This window comes from Pseudochaenichthys georgianus, chromosome 7 (genome assembly GCF_902827115.2).
Source record: "Pseudochaenichthys georgianus chromosome 7, fPseGeo1.2, whole genome shotgun sequence".
Classification (NCBI taxonomy): domain Eukaryota; kingdom Metazoa; phylum Chordata; class Actinopteri; order Perciformes; family Channichthyidae; genus Pseudochaenichthys; species Pseudochaenichthys georgianus.
Genome location: NC_047509.1, coordinates 30,835,125 through 30,861,827, shown reverse-complemented (window position 1 = coordinate 30,861,827; position 26,703 = coordinate 30,835,125). Strand labels below are relative to the sequence as shown.

At 41.0% G+C, this 26,703-nt stretch overlaps 1 protein-coding gene across 1 annotated transcript in view; it reads left to right on the top strand.

The window, feature by feature from the left end:
* The first annotated feature begins 7,200 nt into the window (after positions 1-7,200).
* The window catches only part of ttll10 (tubulin tyrosine ligase-like family, member 10), a 36,490-nt gene continuing 16,987 nt past the window's right edge, over positions 7,201-26,703 (top strand). The window contains exon 1 of the mRNA XM_034086185.2: positions 7,201-7,318. Coding sequence (XP_033942076.1) covers positions 7,273-7,318 — 46 coding nt within the window. The 5' untranslated portion in view covers positions 7,201-7,272. The remainder of the gene's footprint in view (positions 7,319-26,703) is intronic.

The following is a 26,703-nucleotide window of genomic DNA, read 5'->3' as shown; positions in this document are numbered from 1 at the left end:
ATGAACTTTCAGACAGCAGGCTAGCTTTATGTTTGGTTTACAACATTGTTTAAAGAACCAGAGGACGGTTATTAGGTTAGACCAGAGGCCTATAATCTATACGGCGCTGGGTTAGACGAAGCTAACTTGTCTTTTTCTCTGCACTGTTTTACACTCATATTTTTAGGAGGATAAAAGATAATTATGTACATTTTAGGATGCTAATTTGTCATTTTCATGGACTAAGCTAGGCTAGCTGTTTCCCCCTGTTTTTAACTAAGCTAAGCTCTGTTTATTATGGCTTAGCATCTATTGTGTGGACATGGTTAAAAAGTAGCTCACTTATTCATAATTCTGTCCATGGTTACACAAGCATTCATGAGAAACAAATAAACGTTTTGTTTAAAACATCATGTTCTGATGACGTTAACACATGCAGCACTATAGCTATTGTTTCTATGACTCCATTGGTTCCTGACTCAACAGGGAGGACATGACTTCCTTAACGCTACAGGACATTGAATATTGAGAGCCATATTTAAAGCTTTTCTGAATGAGTTAACTGTCTGCTGGTCTTTTGTCACTTGTTCCTGTTTTTCTTTCAGATAAAAAACTCCAACATAGTTTTTAATTTGATTTCCGTGTATTGTCTAAAGGTAATAAGGGGAAATCATTTATTCTATAGATTTACCATTTTCCATATGGGCCTACTGATGGTGAAAGGAGAGAAATACCCTTCCTGTTTCACTTAACCAACTGTCTATTTCATAAATCCTATCCCTACTGTTATAAGTAGGCCTACAGGATAACAACCCACTGGGTGTTTAGTATATTCTTGTTTTTCACTTTTAAACAGATTTTGGGACTCATTGGCTCAAGTCTGCTAAACAGAGACAGACCTATAACTTCACAGTAATTACTTGTTGTTTATTTGTACTTTTTTAAATGAACAAAGGATTCTGGCAGGTGGTTGTTTAACCTAAATGCTTTCAGACTTGAAGAAGTGTTTTTCTAATCTTCTCCAACAGTAGATTCTCTGTTTTTACATGGCAATAATCCATTACGTTAACCAAATGTATTTCTTTCCTCTTCCAATCCATTGAAAAAAGATTCCAACAAATACACTATTTATTATTGTTTGAGTAAAGGTTGCCAATACAGTGTCCAGCTGATATGGATATGGTTTGGCTTTATTTATTTATTTTTTACCACCGACAAAGTAGGACAGTTGGAAACCAGAAACATGTTTAGGCCTGATTGATTGTGTGTCTTTTAAACGATTTGCTAATAATAAGAAATACTATTTTGCCAGCTTTATTCTTTTAAGGTTCCCTGGGGAGTTCTTGACCTCTAGGAGTGCTATATAAATCCGTGTATCTATATTATATATTATAGAGCTGATGTGATCCATACACAGTCCTCCTAAAGTACAAATGATTAGGATCGATAGGTGGCTCTAACACCCGAATATATGCTGCAAGAAGAAGAAGAAGACAGCAAGCTACGTAAATAATGTTTAAAGTGTTTTTTACAGTGAAGACAATTAATCCAACACGTGTGTAGACATCATCATGGATACACATGTAACGTGTTTGGTGAGTGACACTGAAAGTAAATTAACATTTTGGTTTGTTTACAAGCACATCAGAATACACTCTGACTCGGGTGTTTCAGGTTGCTGGCAGGTGCGTTTGGTGGCTCATGAATATGTTTACACTTCTGCTTAGTAACAGTGAACAGCCAGGTTAATGTACAGTGAGTCTGCATTTTGGATTAACTGTTGACTTTAGGAACACAGATTTGTGAAAATATAAAATATAAAAATGTAAGTTCACTTACTTAAAAAAACATGTAGGATATGATTGAAAGATCCAGTAAGAAGAGAACCTTGAGTCTCAAATAAGCTGCATGATCTGTATTAACATTTTCCTATCACAACAGTTAAGGGAAATATTATATTTTCCTTTGTTTTACTCACACACATTTCTGAATAACACAAGACCCTGATGAAAAAAGTATTCATTTTTTTGCATTTTATATTTAGCAGACTGGAGGTTACCTATTATTCTGAGGTAATTGTTCTGCCTTTTGAGTAGACGTGTGCTAACTTCAGTTTTAGGACAAAACAGTTCAATACATTCACATTTCCTGAATACTGAAGGCTCAGTGCCGCAAAGCTCCACACTCAGGCCCCCCTGAGAATCAGCTGTTTGTTTCAAGGTGTGGCACCCAGAGCGTGTCCATTTACTCCTTTATTCTTATTGTGTAAAACAAACATACAGCAAAATTAGACTAAACTTAATTTAAAAAAACAGGGCCAGTTCTTCCTCTAATCTCTTAAGTAATTAATCACACTGACACAATGATATCTTTGCTCCTCTTTGTCCTCTGAATTGTACACATCAGGTTGTGATGTTTTGATGGAAAATACCACTAAAGGCCTGGAGTTTTCCGAGTTTAGGATTCAGTGACTGTCCTCCTCTGCAGCAGAGAGAAACCAGCCATTCAAGATGAGGCGGCTTTGTTGACACTGTCACTAAACACCTGTTGTTCCATCAACAAGTTGTGCTGCAGCGGTTGCTTTTCACTTCAAATACGGATGAAAAAACACCAGCAGTTGAACAATTTTCGGAGGATTTGCTGATGTGGTTTGTGTCCTCAGTGGGTGGAGGGACATGTTGCTATCGTTCCGTGAATGCAGACATTGAGAGTTGCCCAAGTTTCATCTTACAGCAACTCACCTGGGAGAAAAGAAAAGAGCAGAAGTTGGTTATAAAGAAATACGTTCTTAATGGGGAGCATGATTTAAGAGCGTATTTAAGGGAGGGTTAGTGATAAACAAAGAGAGACTGAAGTTATCTGATATTAAAGTGGTACATTTACAAAAGAAAAACGTTCAAATATACTGTTTACTATTTTAAGTATAATCAATCAATACTCAATAAATCAATAAAGTTTCTTCTCATAAATGCACCACTTTGAATTCAGTAATCGTATTTTCTTCATAATGTTACCTCCCTACCCTACTCCCTCTCCTATTTAAACCTAAAATGGATCTTATGTGCTTTCATACAAAACCATCTGGAACACTTTTTTACATTTTGGATAGAACAACCAACCAACCCTACAACTCATACCCGACCCAACCAAAAGCCACACATTCACCTTAAACACAAGAACAGAGATTGTACAATTATTTCATCTGTGTTGTCATGATTGCCTTGCACAATGATTTTCAGAGAATAGGCCTTCTTCCCAACAGACATACTGACTCGTCAAAGTAGAATTGCACAACACCTGGTCAATTCATAAATGCAATAAGAAATCTGAGTCTGTTGTCGACACAAAGGTGCAGTCATGTCTACAAATGGGTCAATTCTGCCAAAAGGTCCTCCACCGGTTTACTTCCTCACTCTGCTGACTTTGAGTTAATCTTAAATCTTTTAGAGTCACTGCTTTGGCGGACACAGTGCATCGGTGTCGCTGGAGGTGAATGATTAATGATGACATTAAGGTTCAGGGTGTTTTATTCAACCTTGTGGAATCCCAAAGAGAGAACTGCTACTGAATCAGAACTTCATGGAAGAAAGTTATGGAAAATGATCAGGAGTTTGAACGAACAGTAAGCATCTTGTTATTCTCCATCTCCCTGTTCCCTCCCAGGCGCCTCGTTGCTATGCTGGGATTCCCACTGATGTAATATCATCTCAACTCTCTGGGTACGTGTGCATTGTCTCATTTTTACCTGAGGTGTTTTTTATCAAAATAAAACTGTCATGAAGTAACTACTTTTTACGTATACCAGATAACACAAATCATTTTTATGTGATTCCACAATTTGCATTCTTTAACTTGCTCTAATATGTCTGAAAAAGCCATGTTTGAAGCCTAGCTTAATTTCAACTCCCAGCAGACTTACCCCACCTTTGTGTTTCTGCTTAACACTTCAATGGCACGCCCATGCCCCGGCTTGTAAACCCCCCACCCCTCCTCTATATTCTACCCTCATTGTAGTCAACCTGCTGTCGCTTTGGCCCAGAGTGCCTCTATGTTTGTGGATTTGTTAAGAAGGTGGTCATTAGACTTGGTATAGGAGAATATAGCCCATATGTGGAGGGACTTACCACAGCAGATGGGTACATTAGATGGGAAGCAGGTTCATTTAGACTTGATGACACCCGTCACATGTGTTCTTCTGAGATTACCGCTTTTAAACAGAAATATTCTGTAGGGATTTACACCATCTGTTGATATGTTTGTAAACCATAAATAAAATCAGATAATGTAATCAAGATTTCTTTCTTTATGGGACATTTGTTTTCAGTTTTTTTTTTTTTTTAAATACAACCAATTTTAAGGTATAATAACACTTTAAAAAAGATTCCCCTGTCCTTTAAAGCCCTTTCAGCTCAGAGTTGTTGCTCCTCCTCTGTGTCCGTTTCCCTATACAAAATGTAGTAGTCAAAAGGTGTTGTCTTAGTTACATGTGTCAGTTTTGCATCTTGGTTTGATTTGAACAAAAGTCAGGAAGCGACCTGAGCTCGACACAGCAGCCTTGTCCTTGCAGCAGTTTCTGCATCCGCTCATTGAATGCAAAGTTATTTGCATAGGGAAATAAAAGCTCAGGAGTGCCATCCAACATTGGGAGGATTCAGTTTCTAAGCTCTATTATTTGTGGATAAAATTGGTACGTTTAAGAGATTGATAAATAAAGGCCAAACTATTCAATTGAATGGCTGTTAGTGTTTGTAGAATAACACCACGCTAATGCTAATACAAGCTAGCACCTCATGTTAAGCGGAGCAGCTAGAGCTCTGCCGGTGCACACATCTCTCCCGCCCATAGAGGCTAGCTGATTTGCCTCTGATGCAAATATCAACTGAAGACAAGCTGCAGGGATGACGCAGCTCAAACAGCAAAGAAAAAGAGAGAGCGATTTGACTTTCACTATCTGACAGGGATTTTCTGAACACCTGCTCAAACTTTACACCCATTGTGAAAGCCTGGTGTTATTATTACATGGTCATTTTTAACCATTATTAATGAAATGATCATGCCTTGATATATTTAAGGGATCTGTGCACTTATTGAGTTTTTGTCAGTAAAAAGGTAATGTTTGGATCATCTACGCATTATTTTAAGGCAGTGTAACTACTTTTGTAACGATACAATTGTTGAACTGGTTTATCTATTATCCCACATCAATTGTTCTACGCATTTTCTTCTTCTACTTCCTTGATATTATGTCAGCCAAACAGTTTATCTGGTTCACCTGCTTGTCTGTGGTGAAATGTTTTTTACTTAAAGTTTATCTAAAAAGGCATGGACTCTTAAAAGGAACTAAATACTTTAAAGGTCCCATGTCATGCTTTTCCGGTTATTACCCGTCCCCTTGCAGAAGCAACTGTCTTAATGACATGCTCTAGCATGTCATTAAGACAGTTGCTTCTGCTCTTTCTGCGTAATTAGTCTTTTCAGTGTCTTTACTGGATACACAGACATAAAAGTGATATCTTCTTCCGCAGAGCAAAACAACAAACTAGGGTATTTCCCCAAAAGTGGAACTGTTCCTTTTACAGTTTGGGGCCTGTCCTAAGATCGGAAGTAAGCTTCTCACCCAGCAATACCGGAAACATTGTTAAGTATAAGGGTGCTACACGCCTTCCATTTAAATAATATATTGTAGACATTATGTGATATATAGGCAAGTCTGTTTACTTGAATAAAGTAATACTCTAAGATGATAATAACAGTTTGAACCTGTTCAGAGAAGTTACACACATGCACATGTGTACACACACCTTTCTTTGAAGTGTGTGTGTGTGTGTGTTGGCGTGGTCTTTGTCTGCGGTCCCCCGACATGAATGGAGCCGGGCCTTGTGCTGTCGACAGCTGTCTCCTTTGAACGCCCAAAGACAAAAGGCCTTAAATCCAGAGACCTCCCTCTTTCATGTGTTCTTCTGATACCGCTCTTCCTCACTTTACTGTCACCCATTCAGCGCCAGGCCCCGGGCCGCAGCTTGTTACTGCGTTCAACCTCTGCAGTCTATGGATTCATTCGCTGCCTCGTCTGAGAGAGAGAGCAGCTTTCATTACGAACACAGTGCAGCCTTGGAACAAGCAGTGCTTTAGTACCATCACAATCTGTCTCAACTGCTGATTTAGGAGTTTATTTGGTCCTGTTTTGGATAACAACATTTATTATTTAAGAAACAATTATAGTTATATCCACTATACATCCAAAATATCTCCTTTAGTTCTGATATGTCGGAGTTAGAGGTTGCATGTGAGCTCAAAACAGCTCTGCAGTGATAATATATGGAAGATATGTCGCATGCAGCCATTTTGGAGCATTTATTTACTGTCATTAAGTTATTGTAAGATTACATTTTGTAACTTAAGTTGTGTATTCAGCGATACAGCTTTATTGTTTTATTTGAAGCTGCACTTACCCAATAAATGCACATGTTTGCCCCCTGATCGATTTAAAATACAAATTTGAATATAATAAGAAATGGTAAATATATGTAGAATATAATGAAACGCATACAATAAAAAGCTCACCAAAACTGAGAAGTTTGCTGTGCAGCATCCAACCAATAGATTATGGGGACCCAGACAATGTTGTAAATCTCTGCCACGGGTGGTGCTGAACTGTTCCAAAAGATACAATTACTTTGTTTTAAATTATTATAAGCCTAAATAAAATTATCCACTTGCAAAAGGACATCCTGATTTGTAGCATCCACTTATTCCTGATGGAGAGAAGAATCCGGCTGTAAATGCTTGGGTAATGTTTACCCAAGCATTCACAGCCTGTTGTCAGTTACAGAGTTATACTTAAACTAATGTCCTCACGTTACTACTTCAAACCTCATACCCTCTAAGAAAGGAAAGCCACAGATGAAAGCTAAAAATAGTGTGTATTTCAAAGAAGACCGGGGAGTCTTGGTCCACGGTGCGTCAGACTGCCTCCCATTCACTGAGGGTAATTAGAAAGGGCAGGATCTGTGTGTGTCCTTGTGTGCATGTGTGTGTATGTGTGTGTGAGTGTGTGTTTAGCCTGCATGAGGAGGCTGAGGCCCAACACTGTACCAGGCAAAGGTTTCCACCGGCCCGTTCTTGCATAACTCACTGAGTGATAACAACGGTGAATTCCTCTTAACACACATCACAGCTGCCAACATCTTTGCTTTTGGTTTTCCCTGCTTCAGACGGTGATACCCACTGCCCAGGGTGAGCTGCAGAGGGTACGTTGAAGATCTCCCCTGCAGCCTGCTTTGTCTTGAAGAGATGGAAGGATTGTGTGATCTACTGGGGCAGAGGTCACGTTCATCAGGTAGGTCGGCCGGGGTCAACGCTGAAGGTGTTCCCACATCTAGTGTCTGTTTATACAACAGGACACAGACTGGGAATAGAGACGGTTTACTTCAGAGTGGTGCACGGGGCAGGGACGTCAGTGGCTGGTATGAGCTATAGTTATATAGTTAAGGGAAGAGGTACATTATGTGAGGTATTGTGATGCATTAAGCAGTTTGTCTCCCTATGCCGTATTGGAATGCGTTGTGTGCTCTTTTCACTGCAGTCCACCTACGTTGCATAGCAGCTGGATTTAATCATACGATCCCGTATTCACACAAAAAATAATCTTAACATGCTTCAAGTATCAGTGTGTCACCAATCAGCATTATTTTGTGTGTGTGAGGAGACACTGGCAGCGACGGTTGTTGGTGCAGGCGACAGCAAGGAGAGGACTGCTCACTAAAAACAACAATGGCGGCGGCTAAAGAGGTTACATGCTACAATAATCAGTTTTTTTGAGACTCGCGAGTATTTTATTTTTTAATTTGTATTGAAAGGAAGCAAAGAAAGGCATTGCAGGCTTTTCTAAAGATATCATAGACAGTAAAATATATGGCATTAAAGTTTTGACACAGTTCGACTAACGTTAACGGGCAGTGTTGTCAGATCTCACGTGAGTGTCTTGCTGAGGTGGACAATTCAAAGTGGTCTCGAACAAAGTTTTTTGTGCGTTGTCTTTTTGTGGTCTGTCAGAATGTTTGGAAGATATGTGGCTTATGAATAATCGATCCAGTACTTGTTTGTTGACTATTGGGCTAATGAATCGGCCACATTCTCAGTTCACGGTCTGTTTCCCATTAGAGTTTATGGACCTGCCTCTAGATTCTAAAGAGGCACTGTGAAAAGACAGAAACAGGAAATAGACTCTCGTCTTTGTTCTGGAGCGTTGCTACTTTTCTCAACGTGTTTGCTATTTCCCCCACTGGTTTTGGCAAGAGTTTGATTGACAGATGGTTTATCAAATCACCTGCCAAGTATTTTTTTAAAGTGCCTCCCTTTCTCAAACTTTTTCCAATGTTGGCTTCTCCCATGGTTCTGTGTAACAAACATCTGGGGCGTCAGGTTATCAGGCTACCGTGTTGACTCAAAACTTCTTTAACACCAACATCTTCCTGAAGGATCAGATTAGACATACACTCTGCTGTGTGCAGAGCACTGGCAATAAAACATCTCACCTTTACCTCACCCATCTCTGTTCAACAAGCAGCTGGTCTCCATGGCTCCTGCTCCCCCATAGGCTCTCGGGGGACCGTGTTGCACCTCGCTGCCTCTTTTTGATTGGCCAGAAGTACTAGATGAACCCACTGGCCGAGCGTCTGGAGACGGCATTGTTGACAGAGCGGCGCCCAAATCAAAAGGGTGTGTTTGGAGGGTTGTAAACCCCGGCTGAGGGCTGAGCGCTGAGCGTGTTAATGTGTAGCTCTCTGAGAGATCCAGCTAATGTTTAGGCCCGTGGACTTTGATTCTCATTTGTTCCTGATTCATACAACAGAATGAAAAGCGCCAATCATTGACCTGCATCAGATTCACATGAGCTCAGAGAGTCAGTCTGGGGCAATGCTTTCTTTCCAGACTGTGATGCACTTCCAACCTTACTTCCACTCACCCCTATGTTTGGCAAACTCACCATTTGAAGTATTTCTGCAAAGTCTTCTTGCTCATCGAGCTCCGGCCTGATGTTCCTCAGCTTTATGGCGGCAAATTGCACAAAAGAGTCAAACCACTTCACTGGAAAACGAGTTTATTTCACTATAATATCTACTCAAAAACCTCATCATTTCCTGTTTGCCCCTTAGCTTTATCCGCATGAGGAGCAAAAGCTACAGATGTGACCGAAGTCATTCACTTTATCTCAGTAGATAAGATACGCAGCATGTTCACAGAAAGCCCGACATGAGGCAGGAAACACTTTCCCTTTGAGAATGACTTGTCTTGGAAATCATTGTCTTTCATTACAGATGAGTTTCTGGTTTACCATAATAAGCTTTAATAATGAGCTCATTCAATAAGAATCTTCCTGCTTGTTAAGAAATGTTCTTAGCCGGTGGGAGATCTTCATTTCTCCCTGCACAGCTCGCTGCTGAGGTCAGATGTATATGTTGGCCATGACCATTACAGAAAACAATAAATCTCCCTGAGGTATAACTCCAATTTAATTGCAATCTTTTTGCATTGCTCAGCAGTAATTTACTGGCATCAGCCATGAGTGATGAGAAACAATGCTTTCATGAGGGTTATATGCTGGGATACATAAAACACTTACGACAGCAAGAAGGAGCTTGTTAAAAATGTGATGCATCTAGTTTGTGTAGAGGCAGTTTATTCTTCTCTGAAAAGGATTACATGAGGGTAATTATTATTGCAGCAGTTATAACTCAATAATATACTTAAGGGGATCCAGTAGATTAAATATTGGTCAAGTCTACTCTGTACAGCAAATAGAAACGTTGCGTTTAATGGTGAGTATTGAGCCTGTTGCAGCAGCTGCATCAGGGAGAGGAGACTTATGGCGCATTTTCACTACAGCACGGAGCGCGGTTTAACCGTTTTTGGTTGCGTTCCCACTAGGCGTAGTTCCGGCTAGCGGGTACTTTTTCACAGTTTTTCTGGCTCTCCAAAATCAAGGTTCTTTCCGGGCCAAAAACCGGGCTGAGTATGCTAAACTCGCGAGAGAATCGCAACTACAACAAAATGAACCTATTTTACCGTGATTTAATTGTTATACACGTTTCAAAATGATGCCGAAATCACAACATACTGATACCGGTCTGCAGACAGACGGCAGGCAAAAAACCTTTTAAAATGCGTGTTTTCTGAATGGAGATCGGCTAAGCTAACGCAGTATATGCTCCGACCGTCCACACACTCACAACAACGGCCTATACAGACATAAATAAACCAGCGACTGTATTCGCCATGACACAGGCAGTCTGTGGTTTGTACTTGTTTAACTTGTGTCTAGTTTCTGAATCTGAACAGATATGAGGAGCTGTGAGCTCTGAGGGCTAACGGCTAACGGCTGGTGTTGGTTTTGTGGTTCGCATTGAAGATGACGTCACGGCTCCGCCTACACTGCGTTACTATAGATACCCCAGTTCCTAAACTGTAATGGAAACGCAGCATAAAGCGAGCCTGGCCTACCAAGGCCATACTATACGGTACTAAGCCGAGCGAGGCCCTGCAGTGGAAAAGCGCCAATAGAGTTGTGTGCTGGTTTTGTGAGGAGGTTGTTTTGGATAATGCATGTTCTACTATGAAGGACACACTTTTTCTTCCAATGGGTTTTTTGGGAGATGCTCCTTTGGAAAATTCACAAATGTGCCTCCTAAGGGGAGACACAACAACTACAACACTGTCTAGCACTGTTCAACAGTTTGGACTCTTTGACTTCTATTACATGTCTTAGAATTGGAGGATGAAACCCTCTTTAATAAATAACATCATTTTGAACTTGTTCTATACAATGGTCACATTTCTGATCCGGGAGAATAGACACATGTTTATTTTTGATAAACAATTCTGAAAAAAAGGTATGCAAAATATAATAGATTTGATTTAAGTAAGCAACTGGGGAAGTTTCATCTGGATATGTAGTAGTTTAGTAGTTTGTTCCCTAGTTAGGCTACCTGATGTGTCTCTCCTCCATGTGTTCCCTTGTTTGTGAAAGGGAAAGGGATGTTTGTTTTTATACGACAAAAGCTCAGTTGTATATTAGTTCTGACATGATGTTTTTTTCAGTTAAGCGAATTTAGCAGGAAGAGTAAGGAGAGTTGTGGGAAATGTTTCATATGGTAATCACACTGAGGTGTTGCTCTATATTTGAAATTGGTGTAAAGACTTAAGCTACTCAAGCATGTTTTTTAATGTTCACCTGACTTCCGGCTTTCTACAGCCACCATAGGATATCTGATGTACTCTTTGATTTAGTCTTTGTCATGGCCTCAAACACAGGAGGTGGGGGGGGGTGGAGGCGGGCTGCGTTTCCTCCTTGGTAACTGCTCCCAGTGGGCCGTTTCCTCGCCTACCTTCACCTGAACCCCCCCTCCCCAGAGACCCTCCTCATCACAAACAGGTCTTGCATCATTAGCAGGACCTGCTGTTCCCCTGCAGCCGGACCCCCATGATACACTCTGTGGGAGGGATCATCCTTACCCAGCTCAGGCTGTACACGTGAAGACAGCTTTACAGAAATAATTATACTTTTGTGAAATGAGCTTAAACTTTCCCTCATGTTCAGTATTTAACTTTAAATAACTGTAATGCTGATAATGACTTCCTCTTCTGGGGGAAATCCGTGCAGCAGTTGTCTTCCTAGAGATCACCTTAAATAAAAAATATTTCCAAACTGTTGTACGACCCTTTCAGAAAGCCGATATAAATCATCTGTTATGGTATTTGCTCTTAAAGTGTGTCAAGCCCACCTTGTTCACTTCACATGACTTTAAGTGATGTTGTTAGCCATGTATTGTGTGTATGCACTATGCCGTGTATAAAAGACATGCATATACTGATGTTAAATGGAGACAATACAGGTTAACCACATCACTGCGAATCGTTCCCTGTTGATTACTAAAGGCAAATATGTATTGGAAAAGCTTTCTCAAAGCATTTGAATATGCATATGAGGGATTATCTTGTAGAATATGTGCTTATTTACATATGTTTCCCAAACAGAAAACTGAAAAGGGGAGGATGAAGCCAGGTGCAATATTCTTTCCCATTCTGTCCACTAGTCTAAAGGAGGACGTAAGCAACATAGGCCAACTCTGAAATGTGACCAGTGGATCTTAAAACGGATGTTCTTGCCAGTGATGGTAACCGTAGGGCACAGTTAAAAAGTAGTGACAGATTTGTCACTGGGAACACGTCTGCTGGTTTGACCAGTTTACCCAAAAAATACCTTGCTTCATTAGACTACTTTTTAGAGGTCAAGATTAAAATAATCACATATAGAAAAAAGACATTCAAGAAGTCTGAAAAGGGGGAGCAATGTCTTTAAAGGTAGCACATGTTCATGGCCTGGGAACTGTTCAAACCAACGCTTAAAGCTACAACTTCTTTCATACAGTCAGACCGCTCTACCTGCCAGCAGTATCAATATTGAGACTAGGGGAGGACACTACTTTGAGACTTTATTGACATTTTAAAATTCCTAGTTATCTTCCTGTCAGTTGTGCAACAGTCCTCTACAAGAACAATATGATGTGTCTGCTCTCTAGTTTCCTCCTAAGGAAAATCCATTGTTCAGTCTTTTACCTATTTGTCTAGTTGTCAGAGTTTTTGAAATGAAATGAAATTGATGTCAGTGCAGACAGGATCTCCAAAGAAAGACTTTCTCGGGACTCGTGAGTTGCTACTTGCAAAGAGCTTCTGTAACTGTCAACCAAGCTACTTGTCGTGCATACAAACATATTTCAATGTTTACAATTGCAATTTTTTATAAGAAATGAGTCTGCAAAAAGCAGTATCAAAAAGGATGCCAACAACAAAAATAAGTGTTTTCAGTGTTTTTTTAATTGTGTATTTGCAGGGTCTGGTGTAAGCAGCACTTTTAGTGAACCCGGCACATGTTTCCTCAAGTGGGGGAAGGCTTTGTTCAATGCTGCACATGTGTTGTAAAGTTGGTGAATGTGTTCCTTCATCTGCACATGTGTGTTTTCGTATTTGCATCGTCTTGGAAACTGCAGTGCGTTTCTCCGAATGGAAATGTTTTGGGCCGTTGAAGCGCGTTTGCACCGGATGGCCACCAAAGTGTTGGCGTAAAAACAGTATACTGGATGGACCTGGACAAGAAATGAGCTCTTCCCAATGGACATGTATGTGAACCCTATTACTAATAATGTAATACTGTAAATTAATTGACAACTCACTATTGACCCAAACGATGATCTGCTTTCTGTGCGGCGACAGAGGAGGACACTTCCCTCGGTGCCTAATCTCAATAGGCCTGTGTGACGGGCCTATTGAGGGCCTTCTGTTAATGCCATTCAAAAATGTTTTACGCTTGGATGAATGGATATACCTCATCCTCCAAAATCATTCATTGTCACTCCCTGCATGCTAATGCCTCAGCAAACACATTACACAGTGAGCTAATTACAGGAGACCAAACAGAAAGTCTTTTTGGAAGAACCGCGCAGGTGTGTTTGGAGATGCTGCGCTATCATGGCACCTCATAATGCCCTCAAACTGAACACACACAAACCCTTGAAAGCTTCTGACAATGCCACATGTAGTCGTTAGGCAGGCAGGGCTGCTATTTAAAGTAGGGCACAGGTGACCTTGAGGTCAGCATGTACACTCATTTCCTAAACAATATGCAACGTCTCCTCTGTGAATGACTGAAACTTGACCTGACAGACACTCTGCAGCTGTGTTTGACTGGCAACAAGGCAAACTCTGGAGTGCGTTTGAATTCAGACAGACAGGAGTATATTCAGAGACATTTAACGGAACAACAAAAAGGGTTTAAGGTGTTACTCCTTGTTTTCATGGCCGTCATTTGTATAGTTTGAATATAGTTGAATGTATTCATGTCTAAAAATGCTTTTCTGGGTTTTACTGTTGCATTTTCATTATGTATTGTTTTATTAGTCTAACATTATTGTATTGTTTACATTTGTTAATAATAATAATAATGGGTTCCATTTATAAAACACTTCATATTTGAATTCAAATCCCGAAGTGCTACAAGTAGTGAGCATGAACAGTATAAATAAACATTACACAACACGGTAGAATTAATAAAAAAAGCAATACAAAAATAAAAAAATAAATAAAAGGGTGATACAAAGGTCGAGGCAAAGGCTCTTTTGAAGAGATGGGTTTTGAGGCCTTTTTTAAAAGCCTCCACGGTCTGTGGTGCTCTCATTTGGTCCGGGAGGCGTTCCACAGGCTGGGAGCAGCCGAGCAGAAGGCCCGGTCTCCCATAGTACGGAGCTTAGTCCTGGGGGGTTTGAGGAAATTGGAGTTGCTGGAACGGGTGGTCCGCAAGGAGGTAAGGGGGGTGAGGAGTTCCTTGAGGTAGGGAGGGGCAGTTCCATGGACACACTGTTCTGTTGTATTATCAGCTCATCAGTTCTGCAAAGAACTTTATAAGGCTCTAAGTTATATTAAAGGTGCAATTTGATTGATTGATTCATTGTCATAGATTCTTAAGTGTGTTCATCTATACTGGAGGGATGAACAGCATTACCTGATAAGAGGTTCTCCTTCCCGTTGTCTTCAATCATGTTGGTGCAGAGCGCTGTCTGACACGTTGCTCATATTCTCCCAGAGGTGTGCAGCTGGATTGAGATCTAGTGACTGAAGGCCGCTCACTAAAGCTTTTTAGTTATTAGTACATTTCTAAAATGTCTGGCGAAATACAATAACTTGGTGTCTTCTGATCCGATCAATCGGCTGAGATGACGACAGACTGTGACATGTAATACGAGTCCTGTGTTTGGATATTACACACTCCTGGCACCTTTCTGTCATTTATGTTTTAATATAAACAACTGAGAAAGCAACAGATCTGTTTAGATAAGCCTATGCTGAATCAGCTCTTGTTCATGATCTAAATCCACCGATGCGAAGAAACCATTAGTTGGCAAAAAACATTCTTGAATTCACATATTTATAAGTTCTTTTTAATTTAAATGTTATATTATCTTAGCAAAATATGAGAAAAACAAGCTAATTGACATCAAGAAGTTATAATAAAGCAAAAACAACAGTAATATAAGATTAGAAGCTCAGTTAAACAGCGAAGTAAACTGGATAGTGAACCGTCCAAGTTTAAGCCCCTTGCTAGCGGTAGCTCCAAATTAAGAATGTAAATAAATTGAAGGGTGACCAACATACACAAGTTGGACGGTACTGTACCACATCTGAACAGATATGGACTGTACTTTCAGAAAATGAAGCTTAAATGGATGTTTTTCCTTTTAAATAATGTAAGAGATACATTGAAATGCATCATCAAAGTGATGCAACAATCGGATAGGACAGTGTGTGGAGGTCTTGGTCGTATTTTGCAACGGCTAAATAGATGCTTATGTATTTCAAACAATATGATAAATACATTTAACATGTCTTCATTAAAAAACATGTAGGTTTTGTTCATGTATGGATTCTGTGTAGAAGCCGTTTGTTTCTAAAGCAGCAGAGAAGCCAAACAGGTGTGTTGTGGAATAAGATGCAGTAATAATTGGTGTGCCTCAATCTGTCTCTATGGCAACTGCCCCATTGGAGATTATGGGATACGACCGCGCCATCCTCACCCACCATCCCGCCCTAAATCCTCCGGGGCCAATTACCCTCCGCTGGTGTCAGGCCGCAAGTCAGAGCACGGCTGAGGCTGCTAGACCGCCTGATGCCCCCTCAGGGATCCTCCGGCTTTGTGAGAAAGAAATCAGGATTGTTTCTCCTTACAACCATGATGAAAGTCCAAAATACAACTTTAAATATTAAAATGTAGACAAACTCACCTTAAAGAATAATGTATGCTATTTTTAGCCAAGGCAGACATGCAGCTAATTGGCGAGAGACTTGAAATGATGGTTGAGTGCTGATCAGTGTAATGAGGGGCCTTTAAACATCACACCTGGGCTAAATCCTCCAATTTCCTGTAAGACAATGTGAATCTCTGTAATTATCCTATAGTCACCTGAGCCAGGGAGACAGGTGGATAAAACAACAGAAAAGACTGAACGGACAGATGCTGCATATAGAGTGATCAGGGTCTGCGGTACGTTAGAATGACTCGATACCTGTAAATCTGAGTTTCAAAATATAAAAGTAATGCAACCTGATTAACTTCCGTTACTTTTGAATGACCTCAATGTCAAACAATGCAAATAAATACAAGAGAAAATAAACAGTTTTATTTAAGACAACAGAACAATATGACGTTAGAAAAAAAAGCGTGTCCTCTGCTTTTATTTACAGGAAACCCTGCCTTTCATTAAGCATATTCACCACCAGTAAAACACACGACTAGAAAACACTGTTTAAAAAGCAGAAATAAAATCTGAGCTGACAGAAAATGCTCCATTTTAGTTTAATACATACAGTTAAGCTCAAACACAGTATTTTAAGAACTCATAGTTTCACCTATACTGACTTAAGAAAATGAACACATGAACCAAAGAAAGTGAAAACCATAAAGCAGATTCAGGCAGTACTGTAAGTGTAGTGATCCACACTTATTGTATCAGCCTTTCAGAACAGTAAAGCTTACACAACATGAAGAAAGTCTGTTCCTTTACCAACAGAAAGTTGTCGTTGTTTAGTAACCTTGTAATAATCACACGTTTTTCGAAATGTGACAATAATCTGATGTCTTTTTTTTGTAACTTTAAGGAAAGTTACCTTTTATTTGTATACTGCTTACGTTATCTTGTTACCTGTATCCGTAACTACCAAAGCTTGTGTAAAACACACAGGATAACTTATAGCAATATTGGACTTGTGTACAGCACAAGGTGACAGGACATGCACATAGTACCATGATTAAAAATGTGCCTGTTTTTCTCCTCATCCTCGCTATCGTCTGCTCACAGATCTGCCGGCTTCGACTCCACATCGCTGTATTAATAAAATAGTAAACTCCTGTGGATTCCTTATAGTCTTTCTTACAGTAGGACAGTGTGCTGTGTACGATGTCTTTATTACTTTATTTTGTGCATGCGGGTCAGTTCTGGACCGGTTCACACTAGAATCTGATATTATTATGATATTCGCCACTTTTAGGAGAAATATGTAAACAGCCGTCACAAACATGCAGTTTAAACGTAGCCCATCAGCCCAGCTACACCTTGCAAGCCTTGCAATATTTAAATATTCAAATATATAAGCAGGTTGAATTTGATATAAGCTCATGATGCAGTATGCAGTGCTTTAGCCTATTTCACACCAACAAACTACTACATTACTTCTAACAACACATTACACCAGGGTTGCCAACTTTGGGTACCTGGCTGGAGTGAGATTTTGATATCATGGGTTTAATTACACATATGCGCACTAAATGACTGCTATCGTGTCAGTAGCGGGACCTTTGCATATATATAGGATATACAGTGGGGCAAAAAAGTATTTAGTCAGACACCAATTGTGCAAGTTCTCCCACTTAAAAAGATGAGAGGCCTGTAATGTTCATCCTAGGTACACTTCAACTATGAGAGACAGAATGGGGGGAAAGAATCCAGGAAATCACATTGTAGGATTTTTAATGAATGAATTGGTAAATTCCTCGGTAAAATAAGTATTTGGTCACCTACAAACAAACAAGATTTCTGGCTCTCACAGACCTGTAACTTCTTCTTTAAGAGCCTCCTCTGTCCTCCACTCGTTAACTGTATTAATGGCACCTGTTTGAACTCGTTATCAGTATAAAAGACACCTGTCCACAACCTCAAACAGTCACACTCCAAACTCCACTATGGCCAAGACCAAAGAGCTGTCAAAGGACACCAGAAACAAAATGGTAGACCTGCACCAGGCTGGGAAGACTGAATCTGTAATAGGTAAGCAGCTTGGTGTGAAGAAATCAACTGTGGGAGCAATTATTAGAAAATGGAAGACATACCAGACCACTGATAATCTCCCTCGATCTGGGGCTCCACGCATGATCTCACCCCGTGGGGTCAAAATGGTCACAAGAACGGTGAGCACAAATCCCAGAACCACACGGGGGGACCTAGTCAATGACCTGCAGAGAGCTGGGACCAAAGTAACAAAGGCTACCATCAGTAACACACTACGCCGCCAGGGACTCAAATCCTGCAGTGCCAGACGTGTCCCCCTGCTTAAGCCAGTACATGTCCAGGCCCGTCTGAAGTTTGCTAGAGAGCATTTAGATGATCCAGAAGAGGATTGGGAGAATGTCATATGGTCAGATGAAACCAAAATAGAACTTTTTGGTAAAAACTCAACTAGACGTGTTTGGAGGAGAAAGAATGCTGAGTTGCATCCAAAGAACACCATGCCTACTGTGAAACATGGGGGTGGAAACATCATGCTTTGGGGCTGTTTTTCTGCAAAGGGACCAGGACGACTGATCCGTGTAAAGGAAAGAATGAATGGGGCCATGTATCGTGAGATTTTGAGTGACAACCTCCTTCCATCAGCAAGGGCATTGAAGATTAAACGTGGCTGGGTCTTTCAGCATGACAATGATCCCAAACACACCGCCCGGGCAACGAAGGAGTGGCTTCGTAAGAAGCATTTCAAGGTCCTGGAGTGGCCTAGCCAGTCTCCAGATTTCAACCCCATAGAAAGTCTTTGGAGACAGTTGAAAGTCTGTGTTGCCCAGCGACAGCCCCAAAACATCACTGCTCTAGAGGAGATCTGCATGGAGGAATGGGCTAAAATACCAGCAACAGTGTGTGAAAACCTTGTGAAGACTTACAGAAAACGTTTGACCTCTGTCATTGCCAACAAAGGGTATATAACAAAGTATTGAGATGAACTTTTGTTATTGACCAAATACTTATTTTCCACCATAATTTGCAAATAAATTCTTTAAAAATCAGACAATGTGATTTTCTGGATTTTTCTTTTCTCATTTTGTCTCTCATAGTTGAGGTATACCTAGGATGAAAATTACAGGCCCCTCTCATCTTTTTAAGTGGGAGAACTTGCACAATTGGTGGCTGACTACATTTTTTTTTTGCCCCACTGTATATACAATATATACATGCCGGTTCATCTTGTTTTTGGCGTGAGAATAGTTTGGGCAGCGTGAGATGGAGAGTGAAAGCTTGTGTCACATGCCAGATGCGTGAGAGTTGGCAACCCTGCATTACACACTGTTTTACATATTTAAACATGTCCTACTTTTCCTGTGGCACCTGGTCTAGTTTTTAAAAGTATTGTACGAAATTCAACTCAAATAGACTTGTAAAGTCACTTATTCTCACATATATGTTTTACCTGATACTAACGTCTGAAGGCAGATAAACAGATTATCTTGTTCCTCGTCTATACTGCTTTTGAAAACACAAACTAAGTTGACTCTCTTGTGTTTCATACAGCCTTTTTTTGCCCTTCAAGGTCACCTCTTGTGTGTTGTGACTCTCGGTTGGCTAAGCACAATAAAAGCTACATCATGGCTTCAGTTGGAGGGGGGAGACACATGTCCAGCTTTATAGTCTCCTTGGATACTGGATGCAGATTAGGAAAGGGCTACAAGGAAATTGGGAAGCTGAAACGAACATGAGTCTTATGGCGCTTTTCCACTGCAGCACGTAGCACAGTTTAAGCTTTGTTTTGCTTTTCCACTAGGGGTAGTTCCGGCTCAGGGCTACTTTTTCACCTTTTTTCTGGCCCTCCAAAATCGAGGTTCTTACCGGGCCAACAACCGGGCTGAATATGCTAAACTAGTGACGTAAACACTCTCGACTGCTGAATGGTCAGAGAGAATCGCTGGCAAGGGGGCTACAACTACAACAAAATGAACATATTTGACTGTGATTTAATTGTAATACACGTTTCAAAATGATGCCGAAGTAACAACATACTGATACCGGTCTGCAGACAGACGGCAGGCGAAAAACCTTTTAAAATGCGTGTTTTCTGAATGGAGATCGGATCGATCAGGCTAAGCTAACGTTGTATAGTCTCCGTCCACACTCACAACAACGGCCTATAGACATAAATAAACCAGCGACTGTATTCACCATGACACAGACAGTCTGTGGTTTGTACTTGTTTAACTTGTGTCTAGTTTCTGAACAGATATGAGGAGTTGTGAGTGCTAACGACTAACGGCTGATGTTTTGGTTTTGTGGTTCGCATGGAAGATGACGTCACGGCAGTTTTACGCAGCGTCGCTCCGCCCGCCGATCGCCTCGCCTACACTGTGTTACTATAGTTCCTAAACTGTAATGGAAACGCAGCTTAAAGTGAGCCAGGCCGACCAAGGCCTAACCATACCGTACTAAGCAGTGCTAGGTCCTGCAGTGGAAAAGCACCATTAGTTTCCTCTAAAAGGAAACACGTCTAGGTCTATTTAATGAAGAATCTCCCCACCACTCCTCCAACTATAAAAGCAGATTTACAATACCACTGCTCATTTGTAAATACACTAATGTACAATTAACGCTTTATCACGTTACAATTTATTTATAGTTGTTTAACTTTACCAGCGGTTTCAACACTATTTGATATTTCCTTAATTTTCTTTTCACCATGGTGTACTTTTGGTTTTTGCTCCTTTGTTAATAGCTGTTAATTAACGTTTGCTTACCTTTTTATTAACTATATATAAGTATACACGTTCTTCTTTTGCCTTTCATCTGCACTGAACTTTTGCTGCTGTAACGCCGTACATTTCCCCGCTGCGGGACCAATTAAGAAATTCTGAATCTGATCTGAGGTGTAATGTAGAGAGGAAAACTAAAATCGTTAAAACAATACGCTATGTTTTTGAGTTGATAGGAGAACATTTGTTAGGGTGTAACTCAGTCAACCAAAAGTTTAAAGAAGAATACATTCATGAAGCAGTAAACTGGGTGACATTCACAGTATCCTGTAAAATGTTGTTTGTTTGGATTTCAAGCACAACTTTAAATAGAAAATGAAATCCAAGCAAACCATATTCACCATGTAAAGGCAAGAAGTGACATGAAGGTAAACATTGTGCTAAACTAAGAGTAGGAATTATCAAATTAGGAACACAAATGAAAAGAAACATGCACACAAATGATCTTTTTTATACCTCCATAACACTTCCCCGGGCTCTGTTATTTTTACAGTGCCATAAAAGTGCCCCTGGAGCAGCGCCCTGTTAGCAGGTGTGACTGTGAGCATGTGTTTGCAGATGTATTTGCCTCTGTGTTTGTGTGTGTTGTCTGGGCTGCTGGGTCAGTGCTGCTGATGGATGTCACATCCTGAGTTGCGTTACCAGTGAGCCAGATAGCCATCAGTACCCAAATAAGCTCAGGCAGGCCCCTGCCTTCTCTCCAAACCTCATTTGGTATGCAAATGAGAGGCCTAAACAAAGCAAACCTTTCAGAGCAATTGACCAACTGCTGCCTTTGAAGGGACTGAGTTAGTGAAAGAAAAAACATTTAATGTTTACAGGAATGCTACACCATTAAAATGATCATTTATATGTCAATTACTAACCCTGTGTTACTTAATTTGTGAAGAAAAACATTGTTTATTTTGTTTCCACGCAGAAAAAAGAAAAATAGAATAGATTCTGGACAACAGCAAAACTATATGTTTCCAAACTACATCTTGGACAGTATAATCTGAGTCTCATTTATCGAGATATGTGGTACTTCATATGTTTTATGCCAAAAGCCTACAGTGTAAGACACTTCCACAAGCCTGCTACTTGTCCATGGATGAGTACTGTTGACTCCCTGTCAGTTCATCATGACTTTTCTCTGTTTTTGAAAACATATATATTCTCACAAATTAAAATGAACATGTGGAGGGTTACTGATGACGTTTTTGAGTCTTTTTTCAGTTGTTCTATCCCCACACAGCCTGAATCAGCTTATCATCTGAAGTACATCACTGAAGTTTAGCTTTATTGTAATACCTATCTTAGATTTTAAAGGTGTTTGATGAGTAGATAATGAGTGATTTTATTGCAGTTGGGATTAGAATTTCACAGTTTGTTTAAATTAGAGCTCCAAATAATCGCTACCTTCCATCTTTGCCCACGTAGCTGTGCAGCCCTGTGGCACGCCCCTGCTGAAACAGGATCCAGCTCTGGCATTGTGCTCATTGTTGAGAGACTAATCCCGACAATTACACCTCAAGACCGAAAGTGGGCTGCCTTGCCCCGAGATCCAGCCAAGCCCCATCCAGGCTATGGATTAGGCCCCTGTTTGCCCCTGGGGGCCTTGAGCCCCACCAGCCCCCCCATCTCCCACCACTCAAACTGCTGGTGTGTCTTTCTCAAGTTTTACTCACCTGCACTTTGTTCACCTGTCGTTCCCGCGCAAACACAGCCGGGTTATTGTTGGGACATAAAAAGGTGTGTGGACACAAAGAGAGGCATGAGAGCAAAGGGCAGGTATTTCAGGTTATGGCGCGCTTATACAGCAGCCCAGAAGTAGGCAAAGGTTTATTCCTCACAGATTCATGTTTCTGAACACTTCACAGTGGATCGGCCTGATGATATATTTCCCCTGCTTGTACAGGATGGGTGTGTTTCGACCGTTGAGGATGATGGTGCTTTAGTTGTTGTCTGTGTTGTAATAGGAACAGAGGAGGCTGTTCCCACAGAAGCCTGAGCTGACATCATATAAAAAGCACACACACAACAAGGTACCTGGGGGCCGATGGGGAGGGCGGAGGTGAGCGTCGGGGGGAATCGGCGGGTAGGAGGGTCGAGGGGGGGTTTGAACTCAACCACCATTGGCTAGAGGCAGCGCGGGGGACACACCTGTGAGCGCCAGAGGCTAAGGAGATTGGCTGCAATGTGAAAATTACACCTGTGGGGGAGAAGGGGAGGGGGGGGGGTTAGACTACATGTAAACCAAGCCCTTTACACATTCAGTCACTGTCTTCTGAGGAGCTTAACCGTCGAACACCGAAGACCAGAGCTCCTGGAAAAAAACAAGTTCTACTCGGGCAGCAGGAAGAGCACTGACGCGTTTCAAACTGGTTGGTTTTGTTCCGGGGTTTGGCCCTTCCTCCGATTCCACGACTGCATCTACCTGAAAGGGACGACTCTTTTTTCTTCCTAACCGCCACTCCAGAGGTCGACTGTCCTTCAGCGGGAGCAGGAAAGAGGAAGACTAGCCAACGGGGCGTCAAGAGCCCTCATACAATGATGCCTCTTGTCTTGGCTTTCTGGCTCGGTGACCACACCTGGGACAGGCTGGGTAAACTCACAAACGTGATCCCTTCTTTGTCTCCGGTCTCCATCTTTAAGACTTGAGCACGACCTGTTGCTCAGCCAAGGTAGGGTTAAAAACTTTTACGGACATTTGTTCAAGATCAGGAAATGTGCGGCAAACAAATTAGGTCATCGTACGAAGCCCTCGCCGATTGTTTGCTGAAACAGGAGGGTCTAGGTAGTTTCGATGGGAAGCATAAAATAACGTGTATCAAGTTCCAGCTCCTTTTAACGTGAGAGAAAGAAGAGGAAACAATAGAAGCAGACGCTCATTCCTAAACTGGATAGACCAGTTGGGGCAGGTAAAGGCAAACTGCCAGACTTGTCAAAGGATATGAAGACAGTGGATGGCTCCTGCTTTTAGCGCGTTTGAATGTGCTTTACGAGGAGACAACAACGGTATGAAACCACTTTACCAATTATTAGTCTAATAGTAACACCATACTACTTTAACAATCAGTATTGTTAAGTGTTGAGAACTAATTTGGCAACTTTTCTCTACAACCTGTTGAACTGTGAAGCCTCGGGTTAATCTTATAAGATGCTCTCTCGAGCATTCCAGCTGCGGTAATATGTTACTGCTTTCTTTTTTTGACTTTCTGAGGTAGATATTTGATAGAATAATGCGTGTTTCGTAAGCTTTTGAAAAACAAAGGGGAAGTCTGTTATGAAGTGGATGTGCGTCGGACGTAAAATGTCTGCTCATCCGTTTTCACTGCCCCTGAGGTTCGGTTCGGTTCGGACAGGCAGCAGCGTTTTTCAGAGCAGATAATGTAGATAGTAGGAATACATTATTAGGTCATCTGAGCACCTTTCGTGGTTCTTTAAACAACGAGGACTGTTGCAGTCTGGGAAAAAGAAGGGAAAATGGAGGGAAAATGTCGACCATGTATAGTGTACTGTACAGCGGTGACTGCAGAGCGAGGTGGAGGGTTGTGATTGGTGGAAAGCGGCACATTTGTTCATTTCTTTCATATCCCTGAATAGCAGCTAGTCACGTGAGTTGCACTGCTAGTGTTTGGCAGCAGGGCGGGAAGTACAGAGTAGAATTTCAACAGAAAGTGAGATTTAAAGATTTGGGGGCCATACAAAAAGGTGGATGGATTTTGTGCGGTTTGCTCTTCTTTGAGTCAAGAGCTTCAAGTAAAAAGAGGCCGCAGGCATTATCACCTCGTGGGGTGAGAGGTTAGGTTAAAGCTGCTGTTTGATTGAGCTGATAGGGTGAATGACACTGCATTATGGGACAGGGCCATTTTAAAAAGGTAATGCTATACTAACTTCTTAAAGATGCTGCTTACCTTTTACATTAAATAACTCAGATTAGAGTAATATATTTCAAGATATAACTTTTTAAAGGTTAATCATATTTATTAAATATAACCATTTCTTCATTTGTTTTTACTTTACAGATATAAGGTTACATTAGTTGCCTTCAGGGAAATGACTCAGGGAATAAGGATTTGAACTGCATTTTTTACAGATTTAACTTTTCTATTTCTTTTTAGACTTATATTAACATGTTAAGTCACCTTCCAGTATAGGGACAATTCTTAGGTAGCTTAAATTAAAACATGTTAACAAAAGAAAAATGTAAAGTCCAAACCACTTTTCCTAATTTGAATATTTTTGTTCCTTATTTGAAATATTCAAAACAGAAAGGTGATAGGACACTGAGCAAAGGGGAGGAGCCACTGGCTTTTAAATGTAAATCACTAAGTATAGATTTGGAAACGGAAGCAAGTAGTCTAGCACATGGATGATAAGCAGTGTGATTGCCTAAATATTACCCTTTACAGGCCGCCCCTCCGTAGTATGAAGGCCCAATCGTGTGGTGTGGAGATAAGGTCAGCAGTTAAATAAGGTTTTAGGTTTCCCTGCCATTGTTTCCTCACAAAGACGGCAACTATTGATTAAGGGCCAGGCCAGTTTACCTATCAGGTTGTTGACTTCACAGTGGAGTCACATTCCAGCGCAGAGGGCAGAGTTACCTGATCACGCCTCACTTCCACAGGCAAAAAGTGTTGGCAGCCGTTAAACCTCCCACCGCACGAGCACCGTGTACAACAATGGGAACTTTTTTAACCATGAGGAACAGAAGAAGAGGTTACATTTAGACGAGTTTGTTGGACGGTTAGATATTTAGTGAGGAACATGCTTCGATCAGGTATTGTTACTTCCTGGGCTAATCTTTTTTCACTCTTTCTTTCTCTCTCTGTCCCTCTTTTCTTCCTCAGAGGGCCTGCAGCACTGGTTTATAATGCTGATCATTAACTAAATAGAGTCTGGGAGAGCATGTCTGCTTGGCTTTCTCATTTCACGGGGGCCTGACTGACCAGGAGGAAGACGGAGCGTTCTCAGGCAGCGGGGTGGAAATTCAAGATCTTTTTTTTTTTCTCTTTCTTTTTCAGGCCCTCCACCTCCCTCCAAACGTGCTCACTTTCCTTTGGTTTTGTTACATTCTTTCCTTGGGGTACCTTTCATGACGGTAAGGTTACAGGTGCATTCTCCGTTTTCCTTCTCCAACTTCTATCCCTGAACTTTTCCCTCCCTTATACTCACTTTTCTTTCTCTCTCCCTCGCCCTCCCCCTCTCTCTCCCTCTCTCATGTGCTCTACTTTTGCATTGCTTGCAGGATGACTGGTAACCTGTTCTTTCTTAATGACCACAATAATGCCTTGTCTGTTGTAAAAGATTTGAAAAATAGAAATATTTGTATTTCTAATCTTTGATGGAAGGAAAAGGGGGAACTCTATTGTTAACCAACCTGCCTTCGATGAAGTAAATGGTATTTTGACAAAATATAAAGTGCTCAAAGCTTAATTTAGAGAATATTATTGCGCTTCAAGATGGCAGTTTTGGGTGTGAGTATTTCACGCGGTGTACCTGTGAATGATCCACGTTATTCAGTTAGTGAGGGCTGTTGCAGTGACCTTCTGCACACACAGCGCCGGCTCAGGTCGAGCTGAGCAGCATTCCATCAGCCTTTCATCATTCAGCAAACACAAAGACAAGAGGTCGACCAAAGGAAAACAGCAAAAAGAAAAATGGGCTCTTCCATAAAACATCTGTTGAAACAGAATTGACAACACCGCTTTCTTATAGACAGAAGAGAATGTTGCAACACAATTACTCATCTGCGGAGTTATGATACAGAAATAACTCCCAGGGGCTGACGTGTTTTTTACTCAGAGACATTTTTAAGTGAATGCAGTGGTTGAAATTAGTACCTGCCATGTATTGTGTGAAAAGCAGGCCTTGCTGTGCCATAGATTTAGACTAGTCGGAACAGGTTTGGGCAATCATTAACAGCCACTGTGGCCCAGTCTTCTGTGACAGTGAGTTTAAGCTGAAAACCTCAACCACAACAAGGGCTCAGTGATTATACTATTGAGAGGTTATCTCCAAATATGGTCTTCCTAAGACCTATTTACAATGCTAATGTTGGGCTACAAAAGGAACCCTAACACTAACTTAGCTAGCTATTTTAAGCTATATTTTATGTCAAATACTTATTT